General features: G+C 42.0%; 1 protein-coding gene across 1 annotated transcript in view; it reads left to right on the top strand.

Annotated features, from left to right (window-relative positions):
• Positions 1 to 16,461, top strand: part of CAP2 (cyclase associated actin cytoskeleton regulatory protein 2) — a 147,337-nt gene that overhangs the window by 126,683 nt on the left and 4,193 nt on the right. Inside the window, exons 8-12 of the mRNA XM_012101253.4 lie at positions 5,183 to 5,372; positions 7,388 to 7,563; positions 9,075 to 9,198; positions 9,302 to 9,384; positions 14,236 to 14,376. Coding sequence (XP_011956643.3) covers positions 5,183 to 5,372; positions 7,388 to 7,563; positions 9,075 to 9,198; positions 9,302 to 9,384; positions 14,236 to 14,376 — 714 coding nt within the window. The remainder of the gene's footprint in view (positions 1 to 5,182; positions 5,373 to 7,387; positions 7,564 to 9,074; positions 9,199 to 9,301; positions 9,385 to 14,235; positions 14,377 to 16,461) is intronic.

Genomic DNA, 16,461 nt, shown 5'->3' with positions numbered 1-16,461 from the left:
AGGAAAACCCATAAACAGTGCCACGGCATGTCAGCTGTTCCATTTTCTTGCTTTATCTATGATCTCCACAAATACTTAAAGGCAGGTGGCTCAAAATATTACTATCACTAAGCTGGTTTTATAGAAGAAACATCGTAACTAAAGCTCTGTTGTGTGGGCCAGAATCCACCTGTTCCAAGAGACCGTCACAGAATATTTTGATTTTCTTGGTCTCTAGCTTTTAAGAAGTCAGTGAAAACGCAGACCAAGATGTGGGTCGCCAGGCCTGTTCATGAAGTTGGAGATTACTGTTACCTGTATCTACATCTGTCCCTCAGTGTCTCTCCTTACAGGACCTCTGTGCTCTGTAGAGCATTCGATGCTATGGCCCCAGCTTAAGCCACCCCAGCAATTCTCTGGCTGTCTTGACCCCACTGTCCTGAGAAGAGCCAGCCGCAGCCCACTTTGGGCTGCCAGGGACTCCTGTTCCTGTGAGTCACAACACGTGACACTTCATCTGCAACTACTATTTTGTGTACTCAGCATTCCCACTAGATTATGACTTTATTAACAAACAAGACGTATGCCTGTTCTTCATCATCCACCCAATTCCTTTAAAGGTTGCTCTTGGCAAATGTTGAATGGACAAATGAGTCTATTCGAATTCACTTTCAATCTGTTGAAGAGTTAGGTTCTATTTAGATCAGATCATTTGCTATTGCTATTGTTGAATTTGAAAAATCTTAGACTTTAAAAAGTGAAAGTTGAAAATTTCCCCAAAACGGTAATTATTAAGTAGAATATCTTCAATGGAAAATTTTTCTTTGAAGCTGATTTTCTTTTTTTGCTTAAATAGCTATGTTTCACGTTTTGCTCAATTTTTGTCACAAAGACATAAAAACCTCGATATAAAAGCACCCTATTAGTCCTACTTTCAACAAACTCAACAAAATGGATAATTGGAGTCCTGTTTGTAGATTATTTAAATCCAAAGCTAGACTATCCCGAATTAACTGGATAACTAAGACAATGGTGTGTGTTGTGGGGGATAGAAGTGGTTGTTTAATTACACCAGCGAAACAAAGTGGAGATTTCATTTAAGAACTAGAAGTAGTTTCCCTTTCAGAATAAAACCTAAATTCTGAAGCAATAAGTAATTATTTCAAGTAACTGTTAATAAAAATATTCTGATTCACTTTAGTATATAAATATATTACATGTAATATAATTATATAGAGAGTATACATAACCAAAACTTTAGAAGCTTTCCACATGCCCACATACAATGGTTTCATTATTTCATAGTTATCATTCATATATTTAAAGTCAGAGGAAGCAGCTGTTCCCAAGACAGTTGAAATTAATTTAGAGAAAGGGATTTGCAGACGTTTTTAAAAGTCTTTGTGCCTCCCTTCCCTGATTCAAAAGTAAATAATCAAGCATCTGCTCTCAAAATTAATCTTAATAGAGCTTTCAAAAGCAGCATTTTTAGGTTATGTGCTATGTTCGTACAACATAAGTTAACTTTTGTACCCTGAATATAGCCATTTAAAATCATAAATTTGAGAGCAAGTACCCCATTACTGGCACCAGTGGGTACTCAGGAAAAGTGGATGAGCAAGAGTCTAACTGCTAGAACGAGGGTACAAAGTCTGAACAAACCATTGTCGAGGGTGACTTGCTGCTGAAATGCCAATACTGAAGACTTCTTTATCCCATGGGATAAGGCCCGGCTCCAGAGTTGGCTGTAGGAGCCTGGTCAGCTGCTGAGGCACTGGAGGGATGGAGCAAGTAGTGGAGATAAAAATTAAATTATTACACCACCGCCCAGTACTTCATGGATATTCAAGCCAGAGGCCCACGAGCAGCACTATGTACATGTTAGTAGTAGGAGTGTTAGTTGCTCAATCGTGTCCGACTTTTTGCGACCCCATGGGCTTTAGCCTGCTAGGCTTCTTTGCCCATGGACTTCTCCGGGCAAGAATACTGGAGTGGGTAGCCATTCCCTTCTCCAGCGGATCCTCTGGACCCAGAAATTGAACCTAGGTCTCCCACATTGCGGGCAGATTCTTTACCGTTTGAGCCGTCAGGGAAGCCCACGTATATCATGGGTAACCCATGCCTCTGATTTTTTAATCGATTGACTACTTTTTTTTTTACACCTGAATATAGCAAAAAGGATTTCCCCTGAAGAAAATTTTAGGATCGAGCAGATATGTGCTTGAATTACATTGCTGCCATTTACTGGCCATTGACTATTTGGTCAGCCTTTCTGACTTCCTGCTTTATTTTCTGTTAGAGGGGGAATTTCAGTCTTACTAATATTGTGATGACTAAGATTAATCTCAGCACAAAGCATAGAGTGTTTCTTCCCAAACTTGTTCGCACACTGGAATCACCAAGGAGCTTCAGAAAGAACAGAGGCCCATGTTCCACCTCCCCAGAGTGTTCCTGCTTGGGAATTTCTAACAGATCCCCAGATGATTCTAAAGTTCAGATAAATTTGGGGACCCTTGGCATTGAGCCTGTCCTATACTGAGCATTAAAGTGAGTGAAGTGAAGTCGCTCAGTCGTGTCCAACTCTTTGCGAACCCATGGACTGTAGCCTACCAGGCTCCTCCCTCCATGGGATTCTCCAGGCAAGAGTACTGGAGTGGGTTTTCATTTCCTTCTCCAGGGGATCTTCCCGACCCAGGGATCAAACCCAGGTCTCCTGCATTCCAGGCAGATGCTTTAACCTCTAAGCCACCAGGGAAGCCCACTGAGCATTAAGTATCTGTTAAATGAGTGGGAACAACCAGTGCCTGGCAAGTGTGAGATTTTCCAGAATTCTTGGCTCCCTTCCTTCCCTGACCATCTCCCTGTCTTAAGGGAACACCTGAAAACAGTGTCAAGCTGTGATTCCAGTCGATGCAGCTGCCACTCATGCCAGGCACAGGAGAATGCAGAGAGCTCTGGTCCCACATGCCTGCAGGAGAAGAGCAGGAGGCAAAGATCAGTTCACTGTATGGCGCAGCCTAGGGCAAGCCTGCTAAGGGAATGCCTGATTTGCCTTTGAGGACACTGCACATGGAAAGCCCCTGAGCGCTGCTTGTCACGTCACCCTGGAAACTATAGAGCCTGGGCTGCACCCTTATTGGAGCCAGAAACCAGCCAGAACTCACAAAGGATAAACCAAAGGCAGAGTTTCAACTGGTCCTGAGTTCTCTTTATTTTTTTGGCTTTTATAGTCAACATTTGTTGCAGTAAATCCTTTGTTTGGTGTTCCCAGGTCAGCCATCCGAATGTATCATAGTTCCAAGAAGCTGAATATGTGGCTTAATTGGTTTCAGTATCCTCTAATGGCTCTTGGAGAGAGACTGTGAATTCTGAGAGTGAGGGAACCATCTAAGTCGTTCTAAGATTTAGAAGCCGGTCTCCCCTTTCCACAAAACAGGAGATCTTTAAAGCTGCAGTGTTTCAGATGTGGGGGAGGGGCCTGGCCCTTCACTGACTGAGTTATGATGTGCTTATGAGTAAAAGTAATACGTTGTGGCTCTGAGTGTCTGGAACCGAGGACTGGAATAGTGTTAGATGTGCAAAACTTGTATTTTATGCTGTTCATGATTGAGAGCAAATTCTCAAATTTCACCCCAGTAACAAAATAGGGAATGTTTAAGATACTGAAAAAAAATTGGTCTGTCTCAAGAACTGTGCAGTTATTTTCTACTTGACCCAAGAATCCCAATGGAGTCAGACTGTTCTCCCTGATAAACAAAAAAATCACAAATTACAGTTTCAAAAGATGAGAACTCCCAGCCTACTCAGTTTTAAAGATATTCATTCTCAATAAGAGAAGAATCTCATATTTTCAGGATAATTCTACACTTAATAGGGATTATATAAGTACTTTGAAAAGAGTATAGATTTTTCAACTGAAAACTACCACAGGTAAAAAGTTCCTGATATTGACACTTTGTAATACTATCATGATTATGAAAATAAGGATCTGCTGTCTTTGTTAATATTTAGCAGTTATGTTGATGTTTTACATATTGTATTTGGTATTGAAAACATATTAGTATAAGCCTCAACCACATTTTCATCACTCTCAATTTTTAAAGTTTCTCATCTTTTCATTGAACTAACTTGTCATTCTTTATCATAGGCATACAGCTTTTCTCCAGGTTTAAAAATAAAATGGTATATAACACAAGGCTATAGTATATGTGTGCTTCTGTCCTACTAGTTTTAAACTCTGTGACAACTTTGTCTATGGGGTCCTCTCAAAACATTGAGACAAATCCCTCTATTTTCTATCAATCACCTTTTAGTGACATCTGAATTTGTTAGAACTTCATATTGAAAACAAAGATCGAACTTTGCATAGCAGAGAAAAGAGAAAGCATGAGCCTTGATCAGGCAAAAATCCAGTTTTCTCTGGTTTACGAACAGTTAGCATTAGACAAACCAAATCATCAGAAGGGTCCCGGGCCCTCATCACCTGCGTGTTTGACAGACATGCCAGTCACATGTGATCCTCGCTTGGGGTTCAGTTTGAGGCTTGCATGCTTGAAAAACAAGTCCTGGAGAATGTTTCAGCATTTCTTTTTTTAGCTGCTCAAAAAGCTAGCCACTGAAACTTTTTCACCTCCCTCTCTCTCATTGGATGGTTGCAATTCCCAGTGTCCCCAAAAGAATCCTCCTATCAGTTGCTCCACTTGTTTCTTGTGATAATCAATTGGCCAAAGCCCAGTTTCATTCACATCCCAAGCTTTGGACATGAACCTGTGGCTTTGTTTTCCTGATGCTGGGAAAGACTGAAGGCAGGAGGAGAGGATGAGATGGTTGGATGGCATCACCAACTGGATGGACATGAGTTTGAGCAAGCTCCAGAAGTTGGTGATGGACAGGGAACCCTGGCATGCTGTAGTCCAAGGGGTCGCAGAGTGGGACACTACTGAGCAACTGAACTGAACTGAGCTCGCAAGCTCCTGCACATGCAGTTTCTACATCATGCTCTGTGTTCCCAAGACAAACCCCGACTCCGTCCTAGGTCTTCGGAAACAGATCCATGATGCACAGGTGTATTCCTAGGTGCCCTCTGTGAATCTCAAACCCTAATCTCTCACTGACAACAGGTTCTCAGTGATGCTGGCAGAATCTCAGTTCTCAGCAAGGGCATCATTTCAGTAATGTGCTTTCCATCTTCTCTCTCCCGCAGGGTCCGGTTGCATCAACTGCATCAGCATTGTCTGTCCTCTCCCTTGGGCCTGGCCTTCCTCCACCCCCGCCTCCCCCACCTCCTCCAGGGCCACCTCTGCTTTTTGAGAATGAGGGCATGAAAGAAGCGTCCTCTCCTTCACGCTCGGCTTTATTTGCACAACTTAACCAAGGGGAGGCAATTACGAAAGGTGAGAAAACCAGGCCTTGAGGCTGTCTCCCTCTGGCTCCAGGCACACAGATCCCCTGGAGCCCGCAGTGATGGATACATCATTCCATTTCAGTCTCCAGTATATGGGGAACTATGAGATGATGGGCTCAGTGGGCTTCTAGGTGGATCAAAAAGAACTCAAGGGATTCTAGTTTCAAGTTGACCAAAGCACCGTATCACTACTTCAGCCCCTGACACTCCAACACCAGCTCCAACCAAGGCATCAAGATCAAGTATTTAGAACCTCTGTCCTCAAGCAGTGTATGGGCTTGTCAAAGAATTATGTCATTGAACTACCTTTGTCTTCACAGTGAATGGTTACTTTTTTAAAATCATACACTTAATAAAGTCATTATTGACTATGTCAAAGCCTTTGACTGTGTGGATCACAATAAACTGTGGAAAATTCTAAAAGAGATGGAAATACCAGACCACCTGACCTGCCTCTTGAGAAACCTATATGCAGGTCAGGAAGCAACAGTTAGAACTGGACATGGAGCAACAGACTGGTTCCAAATAGGAAAAGGAGTGCATCAAGGCTGTATGTTGTCACCCTGCTTATTTAACTTCTATGTAGAGTACATCATAAGAAATGCTGAGCTGGAAGAAGCACAGGCTGGAATCAAGATTGCCAGGAGAAATATCAATCACCTCAGATATGCAGATGACACCACCCTTATGGCAGAAAGTGAAGAGGAACTAAAAAGCCTCTTGATGAAAGTGCAAGAAGAGAGTGAAAAAGTTGGCTTAAAGCTCAACATTCAGAAAACGAAGATCATGGCATCCAGTCCCATCACTTCATGGCAGATAGATGGGGAAACAGTGGAAATGGTGACAGACTTTATTTTTGGGGGCTCCAAAATCACTGCAGATGGTGATTGCAGCCATGAAATTAAAAGACGCTTACTCTTTGGAAGGAAAGTTATGACCAACCTAGACAGCATATTAAAAAGCAGAGACATTACTTTGTCAACAAAGGTCCGTCTGGTCAAAGCTATGGTTTTTCCAGTAGTCATGTATGGATGTGAGAGTTGGACTATAAGGAAAGCTGAGTACCAAAGAATTGATGCTTTTGAACTGTGTTGTTGGAGAAGACTCTTGAGAGTCCCTTGGACTGCAAGGAGATTCAGCTAGTCCATCCTAAAGGAGATCAGTCCTGGGTGTTCATTGGAAGGACTGATGTTGAAGTTGAAACTCCAGTATTTGGGCACCTGATGCGAAGAGCTGACTCATTTGAAAAGACCCTGATGCTGGGAAAGATTGAGGGCAGGAGGAGAAGGGGATGACAGAGGATAAGATGGTTGGATGGCATCACCGACTCAATGCACATGAGTTTAGATAAACTATGGGAGTTGGTGATGGACAGGGAGGCCTGGAGTGCTGAAGTTCGTGGGGTTGCAAAGAATTGGACACGACTGAGCGACTGAACTGAACTGAATAAAGTCATGTTGCCAAAAATCTTATGCAAATATATTTTTGTTTTGTATGAGCAATAGGAATTATGATATAAGTGTTCTTATGCACTGGGCTGGGAGCCAAGGACCAAAAAATTGAACAGTTTTTCTGGCTCCAGCTGGCTGCATTGTCCCCTCATCTGTAAAGGAAGAGAATGAACTTATAACTGTTAAATCAGTTCTGACCTATGTTTGCTGAAATGCCCTAACTTTTTAGACTATATCTAGGGAATGATTTGGCCACAACAGAAGTAAATCATAGAATTCTTTCTGGTGAGGTAGCTTTTTGCATAATTTTATCTATCATCTTATCTCCTTCAAAAAGAAGTTCCTCCAATTAAAAACTACTTAACAGTGCTTATATCAGCTCTAAACATTTGCAGGTCTCAGACTCTGCATACTAACCTTGAGAAAACACTCAAATGCTAAAATAGCATTACCAAAAATTCTTAGGCCATTTACATCATGTTCATCCAAAAAGTCGGGGATGTTTCCCTTTGCATATGGTGTAAAGAAATGTGTCTCTGTGTTACCTTCCCAGGACTCCGGCATGTTACAGATGACCAGAAGACATACAAGAATCCCAACCTACGGGCTCATGGAGGACAATCTCCATCTCCTACGAAAAGCCACACTCCAGGCCCCAAGTCTCCCCAGTCTCATCCTCCTAAGAAACATGCTCCTGTGTTAGAGCTAGAAGGGAAGAAATGGAGAGTGGTGAGTGAAGCCCTTTAACTTTATTCCTGATGTACTCCAATGAAAGGAGCAATGGCTAAACTGTTTGCCAAGGTCTTGAGGATTTCTAAGGCTTCCCAGGTGATGCTAGTAATAAAGCACCTGCTTGCCAATGCAGGCAGTGTAACAGACACAGGTTTGATCCCTGAGTCGAAAAGATCCCTTGGAGGAAGGCATGGCAACTCCCGTATTCTTGCCTGAAGAATCCCATGGACAGAGGAGCCTGGCAGGCTACAGTCCATGGGGTCACAGAGTTGTACATGACTGAAGCGACTTAGCAGTAGCACTAAGGATTTCTAAGTGAAAAGACAGAGACACAAGTCACTGGCTAGAATAGAAACCAGGGCCTTTCTGAATGCTTCCATAAGTGTTTTTTGGTTTTCATTATTCTCATGCATTTTTTTTTCTTCAACTTCTTCAAAATTATTCTTTAAACTGTGGTAAAGTACACATAACACAAAATTTACCATCTTAACCTTGACATGTACAGTTCAGTGGCATTAAGTGCCATCAGGCTGCTGTGCGGCCATCACCACTGTCCATCCACAGAACCCTTTTCATCTGTTAGAACTGAAGCTCTGTACACCGTCAACAGTAACTCTCCACTTCCCCCCTCTTCAGCCCCTGGCAACCACCTTTCTACTTTCTATCTCTGTGAATCTGACTCCTCTGTCAGTGGACTTTTAATCTGTGTCCCATCCACTGTAGGATCCGCTGTAGGACGTTTCATTCCGTTCCACTGACCAAGGCGCTGATATAACCTACTGAGTCACCCACCGCTTTCACCGTTGTCTGAGCAGGACAGGACACTTTGTGTGTGGATGGAAGCTGGTACCCCCTGTCAATCCAGTGTGAAAATGTTCGTTACTCAGTCGTGTCGGACTCTTTGCAGCCCCATGGATTGCAGCCCATGGAAGGAATTCTCCAAGCAAGAATGCTTAAGTGGATAGCCATTCCCTTCTCCAGGAGATCTTCCCAACCCAGGGATTGAACCCAGGTCTTCTATATTGCAAGTGGATTCTTTACCATGTGATCCATCAGGGAAACCCTGCCAATCCAGGGGGCTTCCCTAAAGGTGGAGGAACAAAGTCCCCAGAAAGTTGTGGTCTGAGAATACACTGGGACTTGGACCATTGCTAGTCTATTAACCCAACCCCTATTTGCAGATATTGCTACTGTATCAACTCCAGACTCAGCATCTGGACTTAACCAAAAGCTCTCATATCCCTGGTCCAGCCCCTACCCACTAGCCCAGGTGCCTGACGCCTGACTGTTCACAAAGGACCCTGGACTCCCCGCCTTCCAAGTAACCATTCCCAACATCACAGAGACAAAGGAAGTCCTGTGGTTTAGTCTGTAAGAAAAAGGTTCCTAAAGAAAGAACATACTGAGAAGCTCTAATTGGTGAATGCTCCACAGTAATTTCAGTTTGCAGTGGACTTCATTTATCTGTCTGTCCTTATATTTAGTATTTGCCTGTGTTTTAATTTTAGGAATACCAAGAGGACAGGAATGACCTTGTGATTTCAGAGACTGAACTGAGACAGGTGGCTTACGTTTTCAAGTGCGGCAAGTCTACTCTGCAGATAAAAGGGAAAATAAATTCCATTATAATTGGTAGGGCAGATCTGTATCTATGGATCTGTACTCATTATGATAAATTGCTTTGCATAAATATGCTGTCTGTATTTAGGATTTTGTTTTGTTTTTGTTTTCCTAGACAACTGTAAGAAGTTTGGCCTGGTGTTTGACAATGTGGTTGGTATTGTGGAAGTGATCAACTCCAAGGACATTCAAATGCAGGTAAGTGGTCCTTTCAACCTTGCCCAGCCACCACCAGACCACCCCTTCTGTTTACAAGGGGCCCTCCATGTCCAATTAGAAAACTCTTACTATCTTTTCTCTAGACGCAGCTCTGTCTTCACCTCCTCTCTGAAGCCCTCTCTTACTTCTTGGACAGTGTTAATTCCCCCTTTTCACCCTCTTACAATCCACCCTGTTTTGCACAGCAATTACAAGTTTACCACTTCTATTTCAGGAACAGCTAATTAACCTTTACAGCTCCAGAAATTTGCATAATACCTGCACACAGTAGGTGTTCAGTAAATGTTTGATCGAGTGAGTGGAATGAATCAACTAATGAATGAACCAAAATAGTATTTACTTTGCATAATAGTACCCTGCCAAAGAGGATGTTTCTCCCTCAGGAAAAAAAAACGATTCTGGATAAAGTTTTTCTGAAAAGTCAATGAGATTATCAGGAAAACAACCTGGAAAGTAGAATTGGAATTGAATTTGCAAAACAGAAGAAAATCTGTACTGTTTAAGCAATTTTAATTTAGCCAAATGGGATTTTATAATATGCCCAAAGCTAAATGACTTCTTACTTTGGCCAGCTGTGACTACTGTCTTTGATTATACCTTTTTCATATTGTTAATCACCCCTGATTATCTGATGTTTCCTGATAATGTTTGTTAGACTTGCCTTCCAGTTCTCTTTGGCTTTATAGGCTTTTCACCACTGCCTGTTTTAACTGGAGCAGTACAGTCAATAGTTGGCACGGTACATGGAGATATATTTTAGGACCCTCCATGCAAAGAAAAAATATCTAATCTCTACCTCATACTGTACATGAAAAGTGAAGTCCTAATTGTGAAAAGAAATACTTTTAAACTTTGAGAATAAAATATAGAAGAAAACGACAAATGAATTTAACCTCATTAAAATATATATGTTCAACAGAAGACATCAGATGCAAAGCTAAAAGACAAGGCCTGGATTGAAGAAAGATACTTGCAATGCAGATTACCTAAAAGGATTTATAACCAGACTTTATAAAGTTAACACAAATCAAATAGAAGAAGACTAACAACGCGAAAGAAAAATGGGCAAAGAATATTAAGGCAATTCAGAGGAGGAAAAACTAAAGTGTTTGATAAATACATGAAAATATGCATAACCTGCCTAATAGAAGAAGAAATGCAGATTAATTGGGTATGTCCTCTTATACTCGTCAGTTTTGAATTTAGACTGTGCTTACTTTGCAAAGGGCTTGTGAGCTGAAACTCATGCATACCGGAACTGTGCAATTTGAGGACTGCCTATATATTAAAAAGTCTCCTGGTATAAAAGTTGTTACGAGAATCCTGATACATCAGTGTTAAAAGAGCAAAGCTATTACACTCACCATGCAGAGAAATTGGCACCATCTAATAAAGTCAAAGACAGTCATAGCCTGTAACTGAGCAATTTCACTCTTGGGCGTGTGCACCTAAGAAGCTCCAATATGTATGTTGATGAGACGTGTAAAACTGTTTATTGCAGTATTATTCATAATGGCAATAAAACCCAGAACAATTTAAATGTCCAACAGCTGGTAAATGAACAAATAAATCCACCTAATAGAATACTGTACAGTAGTTAAAATAATTGAATACACTTACATGTTTAAAAACAGGGATATCTCAAAAGCAGCCTTGAGTGATAAAGGCAAATTACAGAACAACAGGTACTATATAATGTGTCCCTTTATATAAAGATCAAAAACATGCATGACCGTATGCACATGTGAAATATTCTAATGCAGTCTTGAGTTCAGCTCAGGAGACAAACCTGCTGTGAACTGTAAACACAAAATTCAGAAGAGTAGTTAAGTCTGTGGAGGGAAGAAGGGAGGACTCCCTGATGGTGGATGGTATAGAGGGGGTTTCAACTATAGTATAAGATTATAGCCCTAAAAATAAGGCAAATAAGCTAAAAAGTTAAATTCTGATAAAACTTTTTAACAGACATATATACACATACACACACACACATATTTGTTTTATTATTCTTTGTGTGCTCCCATTTTGAAATATATCCTAGTTTTTTCAAGGCTATGAGCCTTAAAATAATCTGGAAGGATGAATCACGGTTATCTGTCCAAGAGGGATAGAAACTTGGCAGCCTGGCTCAGAAACAAGAGAGACATTTTACTGAACACTTCTCAAACTTCTGGATGTTCAAACCAAGTGAATTTCATTACCTATTTAAAACATTTAATAAACTATTTTAAAAGGGCCTGGACACAATGAAGACGGAAAGCAGATTAGTGCAGGCTGCCTGGCGATGAGGACAAATTGACTATAAATGGGCATTGGGGATATTTGAGGGATGATGGAAATATTCTAAAACTGAATTGAAGTGACAGTTACAGGAATTTACTGAGGACCATTAAACTGTACACTTAAAGCAGGTGAATTTTATGTTTGCACATTTTACTTCGATAATGCTGTTTAAAAGATTCCAGGGGGATTTCCCTGGGGGTCCAGTGGCTAAGACTCTGTGCTCCCAATTCGGGGGGCCCAGATTCGATCCCTGGTCAGGAAACTGGATCCCACATGCTGCAACCAAGAACTCGCATGATGCAATTAAAGATCCTGAATGCCCAGGCTCCCGCGGTGGCTTAGTGGTGAGGAATCTGCCTGCTAATGCAAGAGACATGGGTTCAGTCCCTGATCTGGAAAGACATGCAGAGGCGCCACTGAGTCCATGTGCCAGAACTTTTGAGGAACCTGTGTTCTAGAGACCAGGACCCACAACTGCTGAGCCCATGTGCTGCAGCTGCTGAAGCTCACGCAGTCTAGAGCCCGTGCTCTGCAGCAAGTGAAGCCACCACAGCGAGAAGCCTGAGCACCACAGCTGGAGAGCAGCCCCAGCTCGCTGCACCTGGAGAAAGCGTGAGAGCAGCAGCGAAGACCCGGCACAGTAAAAACAATCAGTAAATCACTGTTTCAAAAAGATCCTGGATGCCACGGCTAAGACCCGGCACAGCCACATTAATTAATTTTAAAAGATTGAAAGGAAGAAAAGGACATGGATTCATGTGATTTAGTTCAATGATGTTGTTTTTTTTGGCAAACTATCCCGGAATAAAATAGTACAAATTGTGCGAGAGAGAAGAGACTAAGATATTATGTGGAAATTTAAAAAATTTTTATAGAAAAATAAATTGAAGAAAAGGAAAGTTAATACAGATACATGCATTAAATGCTACAGCATTGGCCTGGGCAAGGTCACATATCACCTGTCACTCAACAGAGAAGCTACTTGTTAGCCCAGTTCTCCTGATAAGAACCAATCTCTGTTCTCGAAATGTTTACAGACTACAAGGGATAAAAGGCATATATTGTATGTAATTTGCTCTAAGGAAATACTGACTAAAATGCTGTGGAAATGACAGTTCTTATCCTATCAGGACTATTTTTTTTTAATTGTACTGTTTTTCAGATTTTTCATAGATGTGCTAGCGTTTGTAAGGTAATACAGTGATACATAAACAAAACTAAAATGTCTCTGCATACTGTGCTATCCTCATGAGACCCCGCTCTGTCTCATAAATGAATTGCCTAAGACACACTGACAAATTACTTGCATTCCCTTTGCTTGCCAGGTATTCATACAGTTCTGGGCAGTATGGAAATGCTCTCCATCATTACAAAATAAATCTAGAAATTGTCAAAACATTACTGCTGACACATTCTTGATATATAGATATAGGTATTATTTTATTTAATTTATGGCAAAGCCTTGTTGCTTAGCTGACCTTAAACTACCTCTGCCTTTTTTTTTCCCTCGCTGTGGCTCAGTTCCAACTCAGTGTCCAGTTTCTACGGGGAGAGGAGAAAACAGAGCAGTGTGGTGCCCTGGCTAGGCTCCCCCGAGGAATTCCTTACAGCACCTGCACCATCACAAGCCTTGCTCTTTAATTTGCAACCCAGTCTTTTCTTCAGAGTGAAAGAGGAGATGTTTTTATCGCTTCAGTTACCATTACAAGAAGGAAAATTATAGAGTTGTAATATGGTCGTTGGGGGAACAGTCTGTCCCTGTAGAGATTTGGGGGCGAGGGGTGGGGGAGGCTGTGTCTGAAAACAGGGCTGTAAAAAAGAAATGTTAAACTGATCAGAATTTTTATAGCACTTGATATTTGTAATAATACAAAGAACCACCTTCTCTTGTGTATGATACTATTTACCCATACAATGAGTGGCCTGAACTAAGTCTCCAGTTTGGGCTCCTGAAATGAATACATTTCAAAATACCTAGACACTCATTATCTCATTTAAGCTCCGCATTCAGCCAGTGTGATTTTTATCTAGCAAAGGACTTATGTGAGAAGAATTGTAGTGATTTTTACTTATTCTTACTTAGATTGAGGAAAAAATCTACTCATTTACAGAATAATTTACTCTTAAAGAACAGTATTCATGCGTGTTTTCATCCAAGTTTCCTAAAGATGTGTCAAAACTAAAATTTTAAGCACATAAAAGCAAAAGCATCTTGTTTCTTTTATCATGAAATCAAATATATGCTTCATTTCCACTAATAGGGTTGTGAAACGTCTTCTGAACATTTAGCTGCTGTTTTCAAATTAGTCCCTTTGTTTTGTGTCAGGAAAGAGACCCTGAGGTTTGAGAATCCTCTTGTGTGGTCCTTTCTTTCTGTCCCCAAATGACACCTACTAATTCACCTTGGAGACACTGTCGTCAACCAGCCTCCCCAGCCCTGACCTAGCTATTCCTAATGCTTGCTTAGGCCCGTGGACTGTACTTATTTGGGGATATTGGAATTTCTATTTATTTGCTTTGGCCCTAGACTTTTTTTTTCTATTTCAGGTAATGGGGAAAGTGCCAACGATTTCCATTAATAAGACAGAAGGCTGCCACATATACCTCAGTGAAGATGCGTTAGATTGTGAGATTGTGAGTGCCAAGTCATCTGAAATGAATATACTTATCCCTCAGGATGGTGATTATGTAAGTACCTTTTAGAAGACTGTAAAGAAGTTTTCATGATTAACATTCTTAGAGACTGATTAGTCACCTACCAACCTTTGAGCTTCCTTTGTAGAAAAAATTGCAGTTAAGAAAGGAACTCAAGAGAATGGCCTTTCACAATTCAGCTCCCCTGTTAGTTTCTTGACTGTGCCCAGTCCTGGGTTTGTGGTTCTCAAAGCGGTTTCCTAATAATTACCTTAATGGGCTAGCTTTCATCAAACAGTAAGGGCCCTTGTGGCTCAGATGGTAAGAATCTGCCTGTAATGCAGGAGACCTGGGCTCAACCCCTGCGTCAGGAAGATTCCCTGGAGAAGAAAATGGCAACTCACTCCCATATTCTTGCCTAGAGAATCCCATGGACAGAGGAGCCTGGCAAGCCACAATCCATGGGGTCGCAAAGAGTCAGGCACGACTGAGCGACTAACACATCTTCATCATCAAATAGTAGACCAGGTGTCTGAGCTCATTTTGCTAGGATTGATTGTTTTCCTTTGGTATGATGGGGGCATGGGCTTCCTGGTGGCTCAGATGGTAAAGAATCTGCCTACAGTGCAGGAAACCTGGGTTCAATCCCTGGGTCGGGAAGACTTCCTGGAGAAGGGAATGGCGGTGCACTCCAGTATTCTTTCCTGGAGAATCCCATGGACAGAGGAGCCTGGCGGGCTACAGTCCACGGGGTCACAGAGTCGAACACGACTGAGGGACTGACACATGGTGGAGGCAAAAGGAAAGAAGGAGAAATGCTTTGGGGGCAAGCAGAGGGAAAGGAGGTAATAATAAGTGAACCTATTTGTACAGTGGTTCTCAAACCCTGCCTGAGAACCAGCTAAGGATTTCTCTGGCTGTTGAGTGGTTAAGACGCAGTGCTTCCAAGGCAGGTCGATCCTTGGTCAGGGAACTAAGATTCCACTTGCCACGTGGCACAGTCAAAAAAAAAAAATCAGCTGGGAAACATGATGAAAATACCAGGTCCCAAACTTTGCACCCAGAGGTTAGAATTAGGAGGCTTGGAATGGGGTCCAGGAACCCGTGGTTTAATATATCCCAGATGATTCTGATGCCATCAGGCCATCCAGTGGCCTTCTGAGAAACACTCACCTAAGCTACCAGGTATTTTCTTTGTCTCTTCTCCTCAGCAAAGCAGTCTCTAAAATATGCAAGCACATAGTCTCACACTGAAAAGGAAGTATAAACAAATACACTTTTTGCGTCACACAACGTGGTGGACTTGCTGGTTGTTGCCATTTGGCAGCAAGTTATTAATATTTCTTCCTACTAGTCTTTGCTTCTTGAAAGAGAAATAAATCCAGAGATCATTCCCTCTGGTTCTAACTGTACAAGGAAGCAGTGAACCAGGGAAGTATGGGCTAAAATGTAACTTAGCCAGGCGCACCTTTCAAAGGGGAGCCCCCACAACCCCATCAGCCTGTGGGTCAGTCACCAGTGGTCTACACAGCAGTCAGCGCTTGGGTTAATGTCTTTAAGCGGACAGTGAGATTGCTGCCATGTTTTCAGTAAGCCCTTTCCAGGCGCACACCACATACCGCTGCCCAGAATTCATTATTTAAGTCTGAAAAGCAAAACGGCAAGCATTGGGCCATACTACATGAGGTATTCAGACTGCCTAACCCTGAGCTAGAAAGCATCTCGTCTCGGGCTCTCCACCTGAAGAAGCTACTGAAGAGCTGAAGCCAATACAGAGCAGCTTCAGAAGAAGGAAGCCAAAACTTAGAGAGACTCCTGGCCTTTGCAGCTGTCTAAGCAGAAGGCTCAGCTGCAGGGGAACTGGATCTGCTAAGAAAAGCTGTGAGGGTTTGCGCAAACTTCAAGCCACTTCAGCTAGAACCCCTGGATATGGTACCCTGACATCTGTCTTGGTTAAAGCTTTCTTGGTGATTCCATTGTGGAGCCATGATTGAGATCGAGTTACCTAAAGGATGAGTAGAGCTCAAAACCTAAGCTTTCATGCTGAGAATGTGGTCTCCCCCCAATAGGTGAATTATCTGTGCCCTCAGTGCATGGGCCCTCGGTGCGTCTTCCTGTTGGAGGTAGAAGGGAGCAATA

This window comes from Ovis aries, chromosome 20, assembly GCF_016772045.2.
Source record: "Ovis aries strain OAR_USU_Benz2616 breed Rambouillet chromosome 20, ARS-UI_Ramb_v3.0, whole genome shotgun sequence".
NCBI lineage: Eukaryota > Metazoa > Chordata > Mammalia > Artiodactyla > Bovidae > Ovis > Ovis aries.
The sequence above is the reverse complement of the archived record's forward strand: the minus strand, read 5'-3'. Positions and strand labels throughout refer to the sequence as shown.